This window comes from Zootoca vivipara, chromosome 16 (assembly GCF_963506605.1).
Source record: "Zootoca vivipara chromosome 16, rZooViv1.1, whole genome shotgun sequence".
Taxonomy (NCBI): Eukaryota; Metazoa; Chordata; class Lepidosauria; order Squamata; family Lacertidae; genus Zootoca; species Zootoca vivipara.
The window spans coordinates 16,557,046-16,575,877 of NC_083291.1; the positions used below are offsets into that span (position 1 = coordinate 16,557,046).

Sequence of the window (18,832 nt, forward strand, 5' to 3'; positions counted from 1 at the left end):
TGTGGACTGTGGGAATGTTAGCTGTTGAAAAAGGTTGAAGGGCATCATCCATGCTCCTTTGAAACTTTTTAATCTTCCTCCCCCTTTGAATTATAAACGTGTGCAGGTCTGAATGGATTATAGAGGACAAACGCTGTACAACCTCTTATACAACTGTCAAACTCACTTAGAAGGGAAATGAACTTAATCTAAAAAAAAAAGTTAAAACGAATTCAAAAGGCACCTGACCCCATACTGCTCTGTTTGGTCTTTAAAAAGAAAATTTACCACTGATTATTCTCATATATATATATATATATATATATATCCCTATAAAAGCTTACTGTGCAATGAATCATAAATTATAAATATAACTGGAGTTATCTATACAAACCTACAGAAAGAGAGGAAAAGAATTGAAATTGGGGGTTGATCAGGAAAGCACCTGACAATTTAATTTTTCTACCCTCGAAGTCTGTGCACAACTGGGCACGTGCTCCCAAGTATTCAGAAGGAAGCTCCTGCAGCCAATCAGAAACCACGGAAGCCCCGTCGGGCGTTTGGGTTCCAAAAGAATGTTTGCAAACTGGAACAATCACTTCTGGGTTTGCGGCGTCCGGGAGCCAAAATGTTCGAGTTCCAGGGCGTCCGGGATCCAAGGTATGACTGTACTTTGGTCATTTCCAAAGCTCTGTTCAAGTTAAATGAAGTTGTTACTTGTTATTTTTTGCTGGTGCTGCAGCTTCCTCTCCCTATCTGACCGCTAGAGTTCAAAAGACTAACACAATCAACATGGCCCTGTGAGCTTCAGAGCATCATATTTAGACAGGGGCTGGCTTTGTGGGTTTACTTTGTGAGATCCAATCTGTTTTTTTAATTATTATTATTATTTATTATTATTATTATTATTTTATTATTATTATTTTGAAGTTGACCAAATGAAGCTAAATGCCAAATGGTGGCTCAAGGAGTGGAGACAGTTGCCTACTGTACCTTATGGGTCATCCGTTGAGATGGCCCTCTTATACAAGCACAAATCAACATTTGAGTCGCTGCAAACCAGAGATTCTAACAATCTAATTCTACAGAGAGGAGCTTTTGCTTTTGTTGATAGAACAGGGAGTCAAAAATGTATTGCTGACTTACTGTACATCACCTAGTCATTCGTGGATCCAGAATTGGCCTCCAAAATCACTTACGGACTCACTGCTAAAACTGTGTTTATGGAAGACAACCTTACTCAGCTACAAGTCATGGCCAAAGAAGAAAAAAAGAAGACATCAACTAGTCTTTAACCAGTATATCTTATCTACCTTCTGCCCACCCCAAACCAAAAAAGGAGCAAATTTTCAGCAACCACTCAGAAAACTGGACCTCAAGAGAAAAGTTGTATCCCGTGTCTCTTGATCTTTGGCACCAACACAGCAAAAGCCTCCTTATCTTCACAATGAGACAGAGGAAAAGGGATACGAAACCTATGAGATAACTAAGAACACATCCCCAATTAAGAGGCTGCCGTGACATCAATAGCAGGTTATGCAAGTGTCCTATTACTTCTTTATCTGATAGTGTTTACATGGATTTTCTCTCCAAATAATTTATATATTAACCAATATCCTATTCTTAAACTCCATGGGGTGTTGCTAATTGTTTTCCTTTTACATAAAAGCATTTCAGCATTGCAGATAACAGTATGCCTAAGAATTTCTGTTTGCTATCCCACTAAAAGTTTATATATAATAATAATAATAATAATAATAATAATAATAATAATAATAATAATAATAATTTATTATTTATACCCCGCCCATCTGGCCGGGTTCCCCCAGCCACTCTGGGCGGCTTCCAACAAAACATTAAAATACAGAAATCAAACATTAAAAGCTTCCCTAAACAGGGCTGCCTTAAGATGCCTTCTAAAGGTCTGGTTATTGTTGTTCTCTTTGACCTCTGGTGGGACGGCATTCCACAGGGTGGGTGCCACTACTGAGAAGGCCCTCTGCCTGGTTCCCTGTAACTTGGCTTCTCGTAGCGAGGGAACCGCCAGAAGGCCCTCGGCGCTGGACTTCAGTGTCCGGGCAGAACGATGGAGGATATATACAAATCTTTGCTTTCCTTGTGTTTACACTGCAGCATTTATGCTTTTACCTAGTAGCTACTGTGAACTTTGAACTAAGGCAGATCACTGCAGTTTTTCTAGGAGTCTGCTGCCACCTGGATGTGGCACCCGCCCTGTGGAACGCCCTCCCAGCAGATGTCAAGGCAATAAGTAACTATTCTACTTTCAGAAGACAACGGAAGGCGCCCCTGTTTAGGGAAGTTTTTAATGTTTGATGCTGTACTGTTTTTAATATTCGGTCGGAAGCCACCCAGAGTGGCTGGGGAAACCCAGCCTGATGGGCGGGGTATAAATAATAAATTATTATTATTATTATACCAACCAAGCTTAGTTTATGAAGAACTTGGATTAAGAATGCTGCAAACCCGGAAGTAGGTGTTTTGGTTTGTGAACTTTGCCTTGGAAGCAGAACATGTTCCGCTACCTTTTGAGTGTGTTCCATTTGTAAACTGAGTCCCCCGCTGCTATGGGGAAGCATGCCTTGGTTTAAGAACACTTTGGTTTAAGAACGGACTTCTGGAACGGATTAAGTTTGTAAACCAAGGTACCACTGTATAGTATTCATTCAAGCAGAAACACTGAAGAATTTTACAAGCAATATTTACCAGTTCTGAATAATAGGTTCAGTTTTGGGGTACCGTGAAGCCGCATGATGGAGCTATGAGCACCCCCTTATATAGGAAACCTACTGACTTGCTCGCTCCCAGCTTTTTATTCCCAATGAAAGTATTGTGTGGGGTTGGGGTGGGGATTTGCTGCTTCTTGCGCTACCTGAGAGGAACAAGGTGTTCTCACTTCAGTCAGCCAGAGGAGGAGGAGGAGGAGGAGGAGGAGGAGGAGGAGGAGGAGGAGGAGGAGGAGGAGGAGGAGAAGGAGAAGAAGAAGAAGAAGAAGAAGAAGAAGAAGAAGAAGAAGAAGAAGAAGAAGAAGAAGAAGAAGAAGAAGAAGAAGAAGAAGAAGAAGAATTTATTACTTATACCCTGCCCATCTGGCTGGGTTTCCCCAGCCACTCTCAGCAGCTCCCAACAGAACAACAACAAACAACAACAACAACAACAACAACGCATTAAAAACTTCCCTAAACAGGGCTGCCTTCAGATGTCTTCTAAAAGTGAGATAGTTGTTTATTTCCTTGACATCTGATGGGAGGGCATTCCACAGGGTGGGCGCCACTACCGAGAAGGCCCTCTGCCTGGTCCCCTGCAACTTGGCTTCTCGCAACGAGGGAACCGCCACAAGGCCCTCAGCGCTGGACTTCAGTGTCCGGGCTGAACAATGGGGGTGGAGACGCTCCTTCAGGTATACTGGGCCGAGGGCATTTAGGACTTTAAAGGTCAGCACCGACACTTTGAATTGTGCTTGTTTAATCCACTATCTCTAGTCAAGGTTAGTTCTCCTGGGCTCACAGCCTGAGCCATGTTTTGAGAGGAAGAGCAGAAGACAGAGAGATGCACCCCAATATTTTCCAGCAGTTTCCCATAGGTAGAGACCTTAAAAACCTCTTACGATGACCTTCCAAGTCTAGAGGGAGTTTTAATGGCCAAGGTGTGTACAGTTCTTAGGCAGTTGCATGGAGAAAAAAGCTCCACGAAGAAAGCTTTCACCTCAGCCAAGCTCTGCTGAGTCACAGCAGACACTTTTCATCGCAACCTCCTCCTGATGCAGTGGTTCTTGATAAAGGAAAACCTCAAGTGTCTAAGAAGAGAAATAATAGATGGTCTTGGATATTGCAGTAAATCACCGAAGTGTGTTGCGAGAGCTTGGGATAGAGTCTATTTTTGTTGCCATCTGCTGGCTTTTCCCTTCCTTTTCTCGGGCATTCCGGAAAGAAAAATAACACATTACTGTGACGAAAACTTGCAGCAAATGCTCTGGGAAGGGGGAGGGAAAAGATAAAAAGGAAGCTCCTGTTTTGCACATTACTGGCACCATGACTGCACTCCGAGCGGACAAATATTTTTCTTGGCAGGTACAGGGCACAAGTGCCTGATTCAGGAATAGCTGGGAAGGGTATTGTAATGCTTTCTATCCTTAAAAAAGAAAAGAAAAAAGGAGTATCTATGTCTCACTCTTCTAAAAAAAGACATTAACATAGCAGATTGAATGGCAAGGAACTAGAAACCTTCTGCGGGAACTTGATAGTGAGCACAGAGACTTCGAGAGGAACAGAGAGGTCATTTCCTGCTGTCACAAAAAAAGGTGGCTGTTTCATTTATTTAAAAAGAACCTGATTGTCATAATGTGATTACGCATTCCACTATGTTGTGGGTGGAAAGTGATGTATAGACTCCTAGTAAATTAGCAAAAACGTATAAATCAGAATCAGAAACATGTTGGAAATGTAAAGAGAAAGAAAGCAGCTTTTGCCACATGTGGTGGTCATGCAAGATAGCGAAAGCTTTCTGGGAAATGATTTAAAGATACCCTTTGGGGGGGAACCCTGAAAGTTTTCCTATTAGGGATAATAGGTGATGAGGTACCCAAAGCTCGGGGGGGATGTTTATGTCTGCCACAACGGCTAGCATGATGATTTGTGCTCCCAAATGGAAAGAAGATACAGTTCCAACCAAGGAGGAATGGCAGACTAAATTGATGGACTATGCAGAGATGGCGAAACTGACCGGAAGAATAAGACACCCAGAAGAAAAGAAATTTGGGGAAGAATGGGGAAAATTTGTGGAAAACCTGAGAAATTACAGTGGTACCTTGGTTTACGAACTTATCTGTTCCGGAAGTCCGTTCTTAAACCAAGGTGTTCTTAAACCAAGGCGTGCTTTCCCATAGCAGCGGGGGGACTCAATTTACAAACGGAACACACTCAACAGGAAGCGAGACATGTTCTTATTCCAAGGCAAAGTTCCCAAACCAAAACACCTACTTCCGGGTTTGCAGGGTTCTTAATCCAAGTTGGGTTCTTACTTAGTCCTATTAACTTTTGTCCCGTGCCTCCTGGCTCACCTCAAACTGCTGATGGTGTCCCAAGACCTGACAGTGGGGAGGAAGATTGCTACTGCACAGCAATCGCTTGCGAGATTTGTAAATGCAGCCTGCAGATCCTGCTTCAGAAGGGAAATGATACACCCAGCCTTTGGAAAATATTTCTGGCGAGTGTCTTCAACAGCCCTTGAAGATCAACGACACTTATATGGATCCACTGTAATTAAAACAATCTCTAACAACCCTGATTTCTGGCAGAACATTCCTCTTTCTGAATATTCTCATTTTTATTACCTCTTCAATCGACTGTACATTTGAAGTACGTAAGTACATTAACAGTGGAAGCCTAAATCCAGGCATCCCCAAACTGCGGCCCTCCAGATGTTTTGGCCTGCAACTCCCATGATTCCTAGCTAAGAGGACGAGTGGTCAGGGATGATGGGAATTGTAGTCTAAAACATCTGGAGGGCCAAAGTCTGGGGATGTCTGCCTAAATCCATGATAGCATCAGCTATAAGAATAGGATGTGTTCACTACAGCTGCAGGTGGAAAGAATACTTCTGGTTGTGATGGTGATGATGGAGGTCCCCAGTAAGCAATACAGTTGGTAAGTTGGTAAGCAATACAAATCCCCCAAATTGGTGAGGACAGGCCACCGATCGCTTTGCTTCTCCTGAGGAGTCCAATTCTTGGGTCCATCAGCAGCAGCGGAACAAGCCGTTTGGGCGCCTGGGGCAGCGCACGTGCCCTGTGTAACGGATTAGCCCCAGGATGGAAGATTTATTACACCCTGGATTAGAAAGAGTTAATCCACCTCCAGCTTAACTGACAGCGAATCTTTAGGAGGCAGGACGGTTCCCCGGTTTAAAAAGGAGGGAATGACCGTTTTGGCAGTTGCAAGACGAAGAGGGAAGAAGAAGGGTGTTGGGGCCAGGATAGTGGTGGTTTAGGTTAGCCTTAGGATAACTTGAAGTTAAAGTCTGACGGAGTGAATGTATAACTGTAACTAAGAGTGTAAACTTATGCATCGTTAAGAAAAGAAAAACCTATGTTCTCAAGAAAATAAAATTCATCTTCTTTTTGTGCCAAATAGTATCGTCTTGGTTATTCCAGCAGCGTATTAAAACTCACAGAGGTGGAGACTCAGAAAAGGGCAAAACTTACCTAAGGAAAAGGGGAAGGGCAGTATGGTGAAAACCTAGAGTGCCACAAGTTTGCCAGGGTGATATGGCAGACTGATACAGTGGGGATCTGAGTTGAGGGAGTCCCTGTTCTGTAGGCAAGAGGTTGTTCATTCAAATAGCCCTGAGTGTTTGTGAGATCAGGCCACGAAAGATGGAATTAAAACTCTCTTTACTGAGAAGCCCGGACTTGAGGGGTTTATTTTAAGGCATAAGGAACTGAGTGGGGATTGCTTTACCCCTGTACCCTTTCATCTCATAATCTATTGGCAACGTCGGCAAGGGGGTTCGCCGCACCCTGCACCCAGGGGCGGGGCGAGCCGGGGCAGGACGCTCCGCGGGGCCTCTGAGGAGTCTGCCTGCCTCCTCCCACTCAGCTGCCCTACAACTGAGGGGGAGGCGGCGGGCGGACCGTTTGGGGCAGCGTGGAGCCTGCGGGCGCCCAAGCCACCGCGTCACTCCAGGAGAGATGTGCGGCTCAGGTGCGCTGCAAGCCCCACAGTGAGTGCCGCATGGCATTTTGTCACCCCCCCTCAGTGGTGACACCCGGGGCGGCCTACCCACACGGCACCCCCCTCCCTCCGCCCCTGCCCATCAGCAACAGCAGCCAAAACCTTGTGCAGCAAAAAGTCCATGGAATCGCCACTAACCACATCTCCTACTGTGGCTGGCATGAGCTTGGGACGCTGCAATGCATTGCACACTCTGCTTTGTGTTTGCCAGGGTTTAGATCGCTCTGTTAGTGCACTTCTTGGTATCTCTACAAAACTGACACGTCGTGCTGCAGTTTAATTGCTATGGGAGGAATTCAACATCGTGCAAAGGCAACGTCCCATCACAGCAAGCATTTTGGCTTGCCAGTGGAACGATTCCCGTTTTTCTCCTCTCCCCAGTCCACTACAGTGGTACCTCGGTTTACGAACACCTCGGTTTACGAACTTTCGGTTTACGAACTGTCCTAACCCGGAAGTTAGTAAACCGAGGTGCCGGAGGTCTACTGAGTGTCCGATGCCTTCGGGGAGGCCGGGCCTTCGCTCCGATGCCTCCTGGAGGCCCGCAGCGAAGGCCCGGCCTCCCCGAAGGCATCGGAGCGAAGGCCAAACCTCCCCGAAGGCATCGGAGCGCCGGATACCTTCGGGGAGGCTGGGCTTCGCTCTGATGCCTTTGCGGAGGCTGGGGAGCCGCGAAAGCGGTCCCCGGCCTCCGCAAAGGCATCAGAGCAAAGCCCCAGCCTCCGGAAGGCATCGGAGCCGGGACTTCGCTCCGATGCCTTTGCAGAGGCTGGGGACTGCTTTCGTTGCTCCCAAGCCTCCGCAAAGGCATCGGAGCGAAGTCCCGGCTCCGATGCCTTCCGGAGGCCGGGGAGCGTTTCCGCGACTGGGCTGTGCAGCCGCGAAAGCAGTCCCCGGCTACCGGAAGCCGGGGACCGCTTTCGCGGCTGCACAGCCCAGTCGCGGAAACGCTCCCCGGCCTCCAGAAGGCATCGGAGCGGCTTCGCTACGATGCCTTTGCGGAGGCCGGGGAACACTTTCGCGACTCTCCCCGGCCTCCGCAAAGGCATCGGAGCGAAGTCCCGGCTCTGATGCCTTCTGGAGGCCGGGGAGCGTTTCCGCGACTGGGCTGTGCAGCCGCGAAAGCGGTCCCCGGCAACCGGAAGCCGGGGACTGCTTTCGCGGCTGCACAGCCCAGTCGCGGAAACGCTCCCCAGCCTCCGCAAAGGCATCGGAGCGACTTCGCTCCGATGTCTTTGCGGAGGCCGGGGAGCACTTTCGCGACGCTCCCCAGCCTTCGGGACTTCGCGCCGGGACTTCGCTCCGATGCCTTCCAGAGGTGGAGGAGAGCGGGTGGAGGAGAGCGGTGAAACCACACTGTGCAAGTGGAAGGAATCACACAAGGCTTATGCTGACGGGACTCATTAGTGGAATCCTGCCCCTCTGCAATTTTCATAGCAATAGCTCTGTAGTTTTAATTGCTAGGGGTACTTTTAAAAAAAGAAAGCTGAAACAAACAAGGATTCTCAAAGTTAATACAAATTCAAGAATTCATCTCCCTTTACAACTGTGTACTGTGGGCACTCTAAAGGTCCTGTGTGAATTTGCACTGGTATAAAATTATTCATGTAATTTGTAACTTTGCAAATAATAATCCGAATGCATAAAATTATGAACAGAAAAGCTACGCTCTTCAAATTGTCAAATCGTAAAGCAAGTCATTTACGCTGAAATCAACTACTAAATACAAAATACAGTGGTACCTCGACTTACGAATGACTCGACTTGCGAATGTTTCGAGTTACGAGTTCCGCCCGCCATTTTGGATGCGGTTTAGATAGGATTTTTTCGACTTACGTTTTTTTTATTAAAAAAAATTCGCCATTGGATTCAACTTACGATTTTTTCTACTTACGAAGGTCCGTTCGGAATGGATTAAATTCGTAAGTCGAGGTACCACCGTAATGAATTAGAACATATACGGATATTGCATTGGCCCTATATTTTAAAGCAAGATGATATAATCTCGGCATACTGTGTCTCCTAGGAATTATGTAGTCATAAATCAAAAAAGGAAACATTAATAACCTCTTTGACAACTTTTCCTGAAAAGCTCCCAAATGCATTAAGGTATGAACTTGAAGTGCGGAAGTTTGCAGAACAGAAACTTCAGCTTTAAATATTTGTTTCAGTACTAGGCTTAATAGGTATCAGTTCCCAAGGATGGCATTCAACTAAGTTTTACTCAGCACAGACCTATTAAACAGTCTGTTTATTCATTTCCAAAACTTAAGTTGAATACCACCCCTATTATCTTATTAGAGCCAACATTGTTTCCTCTATGGGGGGGAAAGTGCCATGTGGTGTAAACAACAGGTTTAGCTTGGATGTTATTAATTGGTTCTAGTATAAGCCACTTTAGGTCATTCTGAGAAAAATGGCTTAGCAAACATTTAGGTAGATAGGTAGGTAGATGATAGATAGATAGATACCTTACGGCAGGGTTGGCAACCTGCGGCCCATGGGCCACAAGCGGCCCATAGGGGTCATTTAAATGGCCGAGCCTCTCCTGAACCAAGCCGCCTGATTGGTGAGTCCCTGCGCGCTGCGCTAAACCGGCACAGTGCAGAGCAGGGACTCGCTTCTACCGTGCTGGAAATTGTGTCTGCGCATGCGCAGACGCGATCCAGCCCACAAAGTGATCTCCACGGGAGTGAACCGGCCCGGGGGAGGTAAACCTTGCCAACCTCTGCCTTACAGTTACTGAAGGGAGTTCAAAGGGTTTTACAGCTCTCCCTCTGTGTAGGAGAAGAGGGAGATGCATGGGCAGAGCAGGACATCTCATCCATAGGGGCCTCCTCATTGCACCCAAGGAAACCCCTGCCATTTCGCCTCTGCAATCGATGCTCTTGTGGCAGGGAGAACAAAATGCAGACATTCCAGAGGCATGTCAGGGCAAATCGAGGAACGCCTTTGGATCCCAAAGCCCCCTTGATCTCCCAGAACATGAGCTCCCAGAATATGGTGGTGGGGAGAGCAGGGGAAGTATGCCAAGCCCAGGGGTTTCCCTCTTTGCCACTTTTGGATGCTTCATTGTTTAGTGTTCAGGTCTGCACCATTTGAAAGGAAATACAGTGGTACCTCTACTTACGAATTTAATGCGTTCCGAACGCACATTTGTAAGTCGAAAAAAATTGTAAGTCGAATCCCATAGGAATGCATTGGGAGAAAAAATTTGTAAGTAGAAGCAACCCCATCTAAAAATTCGTAAGTAGAAAAAATCCAATCTAAACCGCATCCAAGATGGCGGATGGAGCTCCATTCGTAAGTAGAAACATTCGTAAGTAGAGTTATTCGTAAGTAGAGGTACTACTGTATACGAAGTGATGTCAACAGGTGGCTTGATAAAACAGCCTCTTCCCCCCCCCCCCACACTTGCTGATTAAAATCACCCACATTTGAATCAATTCATCCACCCTGGCCTAATTGTGTTACGTTCTTTAGAAGTAGCCTATGACAGAACGGAGGCCTAGTGATCCTAGTAAATAAATAAAACACATGCACACATATTACTCTTCCCTATTAATGTACACATTGATTGAGATTACCTACGGTGCACATATAACACAACCTCCTTGATTAACACTGCTCATTAACTTTAATGGTTCTGCACTCCCGCCTCTTTAATTTCCCATATATGAAAAAGACCCCGGCTGTATCCAATCTTTCTGTTCTGCTCACGGAACAGACTTCCAACTCGTGCGACGGATCTTCCCCTTCCTCACTCCCTCAAAATCTGCTCCAGAAAGCTCAGAGCAGATTTTTTGGGGTGGAATGGCGGAAGGAGAGGACATGAAAGTTCCACAGTTCCACCGCATGAGACAAACACTGCTTGTGCATCACCAAATGAATCCCCAAGGGATGCTCACCACTGATCAAATTATGTACCATTGGCAAATTTAACTCAGTTATGTTGGGAAAGATTGAGGGCACTAGGAGAAGGGGACGACAGAAGACAAGATGGTTGGACAGTGTTCTCGAAGCTACGAACATGAGTTTGACCAAACTGCGGGAGGCAGTGCAAGACAGGAGTGCCTGGCGTGCTATGGTCCATGGGGTCACGAAGAGTCGGACACGACTAAACGACTAAACAACAACAACACGAGCTTGCCCTCAAACAGAGCTTGCTTATACACACAAGGACAGCGGCGATCCTCCTGTCGTGTCTGAACTCCACATTTTATACTCCTCCTCAGCTGTACTGTACATGCAAACTCATCTCATGTACACCCTCTGCTTTCGGTGTACTTTCAAGTAATGTCTTTATCTCGCCGTTATGCACCACCAGCAGTGTGCAGGTTTTCAGTTTTCTGTTTTTAAAAAGCCAGGGACTTTCAGCTCTGCGATACCCTTCTAGAAATCCAGAAGCAAACTAAGTCCCCACCACAATGCAAATCAATCAGTCTATGGCCAGTACCATAAAGCCTAGAAAATGGCGGAAGGGATTGCTTTCTTTATGAAGTAGTGCTGAGAATGTCAATTTGATTATTTCAACGCCTGTAATCCGACAGTCTCCTTAGTAGGTAGCTTCCATAATTGTCAAAAATAATTTGATTAACAAGCCTATTAGTTAAGGGTGAATGGGCATTGTCTCTGTTCCTGAAGCTGGTCTGACGAACAGAGACATCCTGATAATAGATGTGTTGACTGCTTATTATTAGAAAGCTGTAACCAAGAAAAATACAACAACTTTAAAAATAGAGGAAGCACCCCTCTCTCACTCTTCCAGTATTATAAGATTTTGAGAACATGTGCACAACTTCTCTAACAGTGCTTCACACGTTTTGGTTTTAGGTGTACATTTCTAAGACATTTCAAGGGAACACTTTTTAAAAAGTGTGAAATTTTACAAAACGTGTACCATATTGGTACACTCATCAATGAACTGTGACCAGCTTCTGCTCCTTTTTGAGTGTACACTCAAGAGAAAATGCACTGCTGCCCAATGGGTGAAAACACGTTTGGCATTAGCAAATGGCAAGGGTTTGAAACTACCCAAAGTCCACATGAATGACTCTTTCTATCTCACAAATGTTCACAATCATAAAACCAACTACGCAAATTTACAATAAGGAACAGGATAAATCACCATCTTTGCCAATGTTAGAAGAAAAGCTTACTTGGTTTTACCTCCCTGGTTTTAGTTCAGGGCTTAACTATGCTCTCAAGTTGTTCAGTCACCACCAGATGAGTTCATTGCTAGACATAATTTCTGTGTGTAAGAAACTGAGTGGAGTCAAATATCACAGCTAGTCAAATATCACAGCTGCCGCCAACTCGCTAAATGGCTTTAGGGAAGCCACACTCTTGATCAGCTCAGTCCTCCTACATGCCATATAGGGGAAAATAGAACTACCCCGTAATACAGGGGTGGGAACCTGTGACTCTTCATATGTTGTTGGATGTTGACTCCTATGAGGTCCAGCAGATCAGAGATTATGGGAGTTGTAGTCCATCAATATCTGGAGAACCACAGATATCCTCCCACGACTGTGATGTTACAGCAAGATCATGCACATGACGCATTGTTAACTCTCAAATAAAACATTATACCATTATTAAGTTTCGTGGCAGAGGGATCTGTTGACACTGAATTTGGATACTGAAACATTCACAGAGAACAAATAAGAGTTTTATGCATCCATTGGATTTTCCAGAAGGCTCCGTCCGGAAGCAAACTACCAGTGGCTTCTAAAACACCGTCTTACATGATTAAGAAGGGTAGAATATGAGATAATGCATGATTAGGGGGTCTACCTCTTACAAGAAGACTAGATTCTTATGGTCAAGATCAACAGGATTTCTCAAGATACAAACTGCAGCCCATTCTGCCTTAGATACACCATCTGGTTAATTCTGCAGAAACAAGTAACATGACTCCAGATTTCCTAGTGTTCTTGGAACAGATAGGCAGGCAAAAAGTCTCAAACAGCATTGAATTATTCTAACAACTCATTGTGTGCAGAATTCCCATAATGCTCTCCTTACAGGTGCCCTTGTTCCTACAGAATATCCCTGAGGGCCAGTATGGATGCAACACAAACTCTTCCTTAAAATCTGCTAAAGGCATGGGCCCAGACCACAGGATTTCATACTCCCTCTTCCACCCTTTACTATGATTAGAGGTCACTGTTGGAACAAGAGTTATCTGGATGAGTACCAAACACATTCCCACTGAACCAGGACTTGCTAATCTGTTTCAAGGGTTGGTTTCACACCTTAATTAACACGAGAAAGGATATGCAGGAATTTGGATAAGAGAGGGGAGAGGATGGATGGAGCTATTCCGTGGTCCATTCCATAACCATGGTTAAGGAAGGTCCTCATGACATCTGTACTGACTCCAAACGCTTATGTGAAAGTTCGTCTCCTCAAAACACCAGTCACTACGCTCGTGGTAACAGCCAAAAACAGACAATACTTTAGGCTTGTTTCTACAACAAGAACACCCGCCTTGTACCCCTTAGCTGGGGCACATACTCTTCCACTTTTTGTACTAACAACATGGAACCCTAAGACACTCAATCAGAATGTTTTACATGCCAATTATAAGGGTTGGAGTGTGAATTAGCATGGCTCTCCAACAGCTTTTTAGCATTCATTTGGATAGTGATTTGCTTATTTGGAAACTGGTTTGTTGTTGTTTTTTTAAATCAGAACTACGTCTTTGATCAAGCTGCTTTTTTCCCCCCAATAAAGAGAAGAATTTGATTCCTCCCTCTAGTGGTTGGTTGTTTTTTTAATGGAAGGACCTCTTACCATTAGAATCTTCCACTTCTTCAGCGGTAGTGTGGTTCATGGAGGCATGTTGAGCATGCGAGGTTACAAGGCTGACAATGCGTGGTCTTGGTAGTGTCAGTGCCTTCCCATGCACTTTCAGGGAGTGCTCTTTCAGCTGGCTGATTGTCATGGTGGAAAATGAGCAGCAGGAGCATTTGTAGGCATGTTCACCTGGGTGAGCGAAATAACAGGCAAGTCATCAGCTCACAAGACGAGAGGTGGGGTGGGGAATAGGAAGGGAGGAGAGGGGTAGGTGGAAGGGGGCAATCTCTTTCTCCTCCTATTGAACTCAGCAGTGAGAATCCCATGGGTTCCTCCTCTGGGTAGTCCTAAAAAGAGAGTAAAATCATTTTAACTGTCCTATTTCTACTGGTCTCAGGGGCAATAGGGCCATCACAGAGGATGCTTTTGTCTCCCTGGTTGTAGCTCCTAACTGTGCATGGCGACTGGACCAGTTGATTTCATTTGCCACAAGAAGAAGGTGCCAACCCAAAGCTACTCTGAGGTGGCAGCGGGGGGCAACAGTGCAGAACGGACAGCTTTTGCCTGTGGCAAACAAGTCAACTTTCCAAGATTCAAGAAAGGACACGCCAAGGGTGAAAGTTGACACCACAAACACATTGTTCATGTGACATGGCTCTTAGTGGGTCATGCGGCCAATGATGTAACCATTGCCCCATCGTGGTTCGGGTCATGAGGCCATGGATGAGGAATCATAGACACCCCATTGAATACCAGGGCGAGGGGGAAAGGGGGGTGGGTGGGTGTTGCTCGTTAACGCTTTCTTTGGAAGTTAACTTGGAAGTGGAGAGATGCCCATTTATGTTTTCTTGCACGCAAGGACAGCAGCGTGTATATAAAACAAATCAGAAATTTGAAAGACTATGGCATTAGAGGATGAGCCTGATGCAGGCTGCGAAAAGCTCCTCAGAAATCCCTTGCTTTGCTGTTCTCTGTATATAATGTCATTCTATTTGGTATCACCCGTTTACCATACGTCTTCCTAACCATTCCCTAAGAACGAGCTCTCCCCACCACCCCCAACATGAAACCATCTGCCAGACTGATAATCCTTGAGCTATGCAAGCCTAACACAATGAAGCAGGGCCTGGGAATGAGATGCGGCATAACCAGTGCTTGGGCCAGAGCAGGTTAACAATAAAGGACAGAACTTGAGAATGCCACTGTACAGTCAAGATTACAAAGCCAGATGGAAACTGTGCTGCAGGAGCCAAAAGAAAGAAGAAAAGCCATGCAGTTAGGAATTGTGGTCCAAGCCGTAAAGAAGTTGCAAAGCAGCTTTTGGAGTGCATGTGGAACCAGCCATGACCTGAGAAGCAAAAGTGGCCAAGGCGGGGTTGTGATTTGGCGCGCACACACAGAGGAGATAGCATCCCACGTAGTGAAAATAATCTCGCTTTGGAAACGGCAGTCCTCTATCACATACTAAAGCTGGAACTGTGAAAAACCTAAACTGTATAACTTGCGACGACATGAAAGGGGATTGACCAGCATTTGTAACATTTTCTGGAGGATCGGTGAATAAACGGGAAATCATATTATTTCCTTTCTTCAGCCATGATTGTATCCAGTGAGAGACAGCATCTGTGATGGATCCCCCACCTCACTGCTTTAACCTCAGAGGCTCTCCCTGTGCTTCTCTACAAACAGGAGAGAAAAAAACAAAACCTCCAGAGTCCAAATTGGACTTGTCTCCAGAGTACCTCAGGCTCTGCGTTCGAAACCTATGGCCACCAGTAGGGTCTCCCTCCCTGGGATCCCTACTGCTACAGTGTGCCTCTCCCTTAGGCAACTATGTGGCTCCTTCGGCTTCGGCAACCAGCCCTTTGTATGACAGGAGAAACAGCAAACAGTTTCCTCTTCCCCAGGAAAGCTTTGTTCTCCCCTCTTTGTCACACCTCTGAAGGTACTGAGACACTGCCGAGTCAGTGAACGTTTAAGCACAATTAACTTTATTATTTAACTTATAAATATGAGTTTCTTTGGTTCTTAAAAGCACATATCTTCTTTTTATTTAACACAGCTTTCTTCATACAGCTCCTGCATCCCTCTTTAACACTCTACTCTCTACCAACTCCCTAACTCCCAACTGCCAACTGCCTAACCACCTCTCCCTCGCTCCCACAACCCTCTCTCTCAGAATTAACTCCCTCCCATTCCTTTTAAAACCCTGGCAGTCCCGCCCCTCAGGAATGGAATGCGTCATTTATCCAGGAGGTTGGGGTTTAACTCTCTGCACCCTGGAGTTCTTTTGCCCACCAGGCCAATCCGTCACATTTTCTCCCCTCCCCCGAAAACCCTTGCGCAGGCATACTCAAAAATATCAGAGTAATGCCGAAGCAGGGAGATAGAGTCGGGAATTCCCTGGCTTCCCTTCCCCCCAGGTGCGCTGTTTACACAAACCTATGTTGCAACTCTCAATTCCCCTGCTAAACCTACACCTATACCTGCAGTTAACCTAGACTTCAGATATGCACATTTACATATGCACTATCCACTTTAACATTTCAAAAGAAATAGAATGCATTTACCCAATAATACCCACCAATGTATATATAGTGTAAAGTTAAACCTTTCCTTCTATTCAAAAATCAGGATATTTCCTAAAAATTATACACTAAACATTTATGTGTCCCAAGCAAAACAGAAATGATACCATACCATCAAAAACATTTTCAAAATTCTAGCACCATTGAAATACACTGCTGTCCTAAAGAAGAACCAAGTTGTCACCTTCAACCAAAATTATAATAAATTCTTCTCAAACGATGAAGGCACTCGTTCTCAGCAATTCTTCCTGCGGCACCTAATAAATAAAAAGAAACCGTCCTCCCACCAGTCAATATTGACCCTTGAAGGAATCAGTCTCAATAAGAAGTGCATAAGAATGTCTTTAGCTGCATTAGTCAGTGGGACTCTTGACGTCTTTGCATTGGAAGAAAACTGTTGCCTTTAACACGCCCTTTTTCCTCCTCCTGCCGCATCGCTTTTCCTTCTTTGCGCTGCACCGGCCATGCGTTGAGCAGATCTTCTGCCTCGCACTGGCAACTCTGCAGACAGTTTCAGATGGTACTGGAACATGCCTCTCGGTGCAATAGTCCGGCGCAAGCCAATCTCAAGCCGCTTCCGCTTTCGGGCAATCATCTTCCTGTGGGCCTCGCGCTGTTTCCGACTCCTCGCTGGAACATACTCAGCCTCAGCAGGATCACAAGATGACGAATGATGAGCATGTTTGCACATTCGAGCTGCTCCTTTGCCACACACGGGATTCCCGTTCATCATCAGGTATACAACCCCTGATGTCGAACATGGCTGTGCCCTGTGCTCTCTGCTTACAGCTTGCCTCTTAGTCTCTGGCACATAGCGATGCATCTCCAATATGCTAGATATAATCACTGGATATGCCACGCTCTCTTCCATCTTCCCTTCAGGCAGTAATAGTTGTAAAAGTGTACTAGTTTGCTGTCCATTAGCCAACTCAGAAGGGCTATATTCGCTTTCCTGACTAATTAAGTCAAAACTCAACACAAAAGGTTGACACCACTCATCCACACTGTACTGTTGGTGGTAAGGGTAAGGTGTTACAGACGAGGCTGCCGTTCCCTCCTTCTTTTTACCAAGCTCCTCGGCTTGCAGAGAGTTATTTGCAGTCTCTAAACAGCTAACTCCGCCAAGTGGCAACACCTTCATACCCAAGTCGGCTATGAGCTCCTTAGGTAAGCTCTGTCTTGTTAAATCATTTCCATTGACTTTGAACACAGTCTTATCTCTGTTCTCCCTCAGAGGAATCTCCTCTGGTAATCCTAGGGCTCTGTCCCCGAGGTCTAAAATAAAACTGTTCTCACTTTTAGAACCTCTGGTGTCTTTGTTTATAGCAGTCCAGTAAATTTGGTTTTGGACTCTCTCTCTCTCTTTGCTCATTTCAAAATGTGCTGTTGTGGGGGCATCGTGTGCCAATTGCAGCTCTTGCAGACTGGTCTTCTTTGGCAACACTGATTGCTCTTTGCTTTCCCACTCCGCTGCAGTTTTGCCTATCTCAGATTTACTAATTAGTGGTTCCTCCTTTATACAAGAAACCCTGGGCCTTTCTACTGACACCACTGTGCCGTACTGCCCTTTAGCTTCTTCACACAGTCCCTTTAGAGTTTCATCCTCCCTCTGTTCTGCTAGGAACTGGGCCCTGTTGGCAGTTATGGTGGTTACAACTGACATTCTCCCCAACATTCCGTTCCCCTCAGGATCGGCTTGGGCTTCTGGTATGGCAGTTAATGGATTCCCTTTTGCGGAGGTTTGGGCTCCAGTGATAATTTGAACCTTAAATTCAGGCTTGATTACATCATTGCCTATCAGAAATGGTGTATCGATGTTATCCCAGACTCCCACTTTCCCTTTTCTCCTCACGCCATTATAAACTATATCCACTTCTGCTACCGGAACCTCGAACTCAGGACCCCATATTCCCTTCAGACTAAAAGTTTGGTCTTTAAGGTACTGATCCTGTGTCACACAGTGTGATCTAACAAGACTCACTTCTGCGCCTGTGTCACGTAAACCCAAATATTCTTGATTATTTAAAATCACTGGCTCCATAAAGTCTTTATTAATCCCCTGATCAGCTCTCCAGACCTGCCTTATGTTAGCCACAGTCTCTGAGGCACTGACAGTTGATTCTGGGTTACTTTCCTGAGGTGATTTTTTTACCTCAGCTTGGGTTAGCAACTTTACTGACTTGGTAGCCGTGTTGGCATTTCGTTTTTTTGCTAATTGCGGGCATCTTGATCTTATGTGACCTTCTAATCCACAAAAATAGCAAGATATTTTTCTGACTACTGGAGTGTCTGCTTTGTCAGGAGCCCTGTCTGCTTTCTCCCCTTTTTCATAAGGCTTCATCTGCCTGTTCTTTGGCCACTGCCTTGGAATCAGCATTTCAGGACAGTCTCCTTCAATCTCATCTAATATTAAAGCCATTTTGGCCACATCCATCAGCCTTTTGTCTCTAATAAACCAGCGTAGATTCATAGGGACGTGTTTATAAAACTGTTCCACACAAATTAGCTGTTTTAATTCTTGGAAGCTTGTCACCCCGCTCCCCTGAATCCACCTGTCCAGCAAACGATCTAGCTTGCTTGCCAGCTGAGAAAATGTCTCTTTGGGACCTCTTTTTAGTTCTCTAAAGGCTTTTCGGCTTTGATCAGCAGTTAGCCCACAGCGTACTCTCACCCGCTGCTTAAATATCTCATAACTGGATAGTTCAGTATCCCTTA

At 45.4% G+C, this 18,832-nt stretch overlaps 1 protein-coding gene across 11 annotated transcripts in view; it reads right to left on the reverse strand.

The window, feature by feature from the left end:
* Nucleotides 1–18,832, reverse strand: part of ZNF462 (zinc finger protein 462) — a 158,175-nt gene that overhangs the window by 36,398 nt on the left and 102,945 nt on the right. For 10 of the 11 annotated variants that reach the window (XM_060269183.1, XM_060269180.1, XM_060269173.1 and 7 more), the window contains exon 7: nt 13,527–13,718. The exons of the other annotated variant lie outside the window; for it this stretch is intronic. In XM_060269183.1, coding sequence (XP_060125166.1) covers nt 13,527–13,718 — 192 coding nt within the window. The remainder of the gene's footprint in view (nt 1–13,526; nt 13,719–18,832) is intronic. 11 annotated transcript variants of the gene reach the window in all.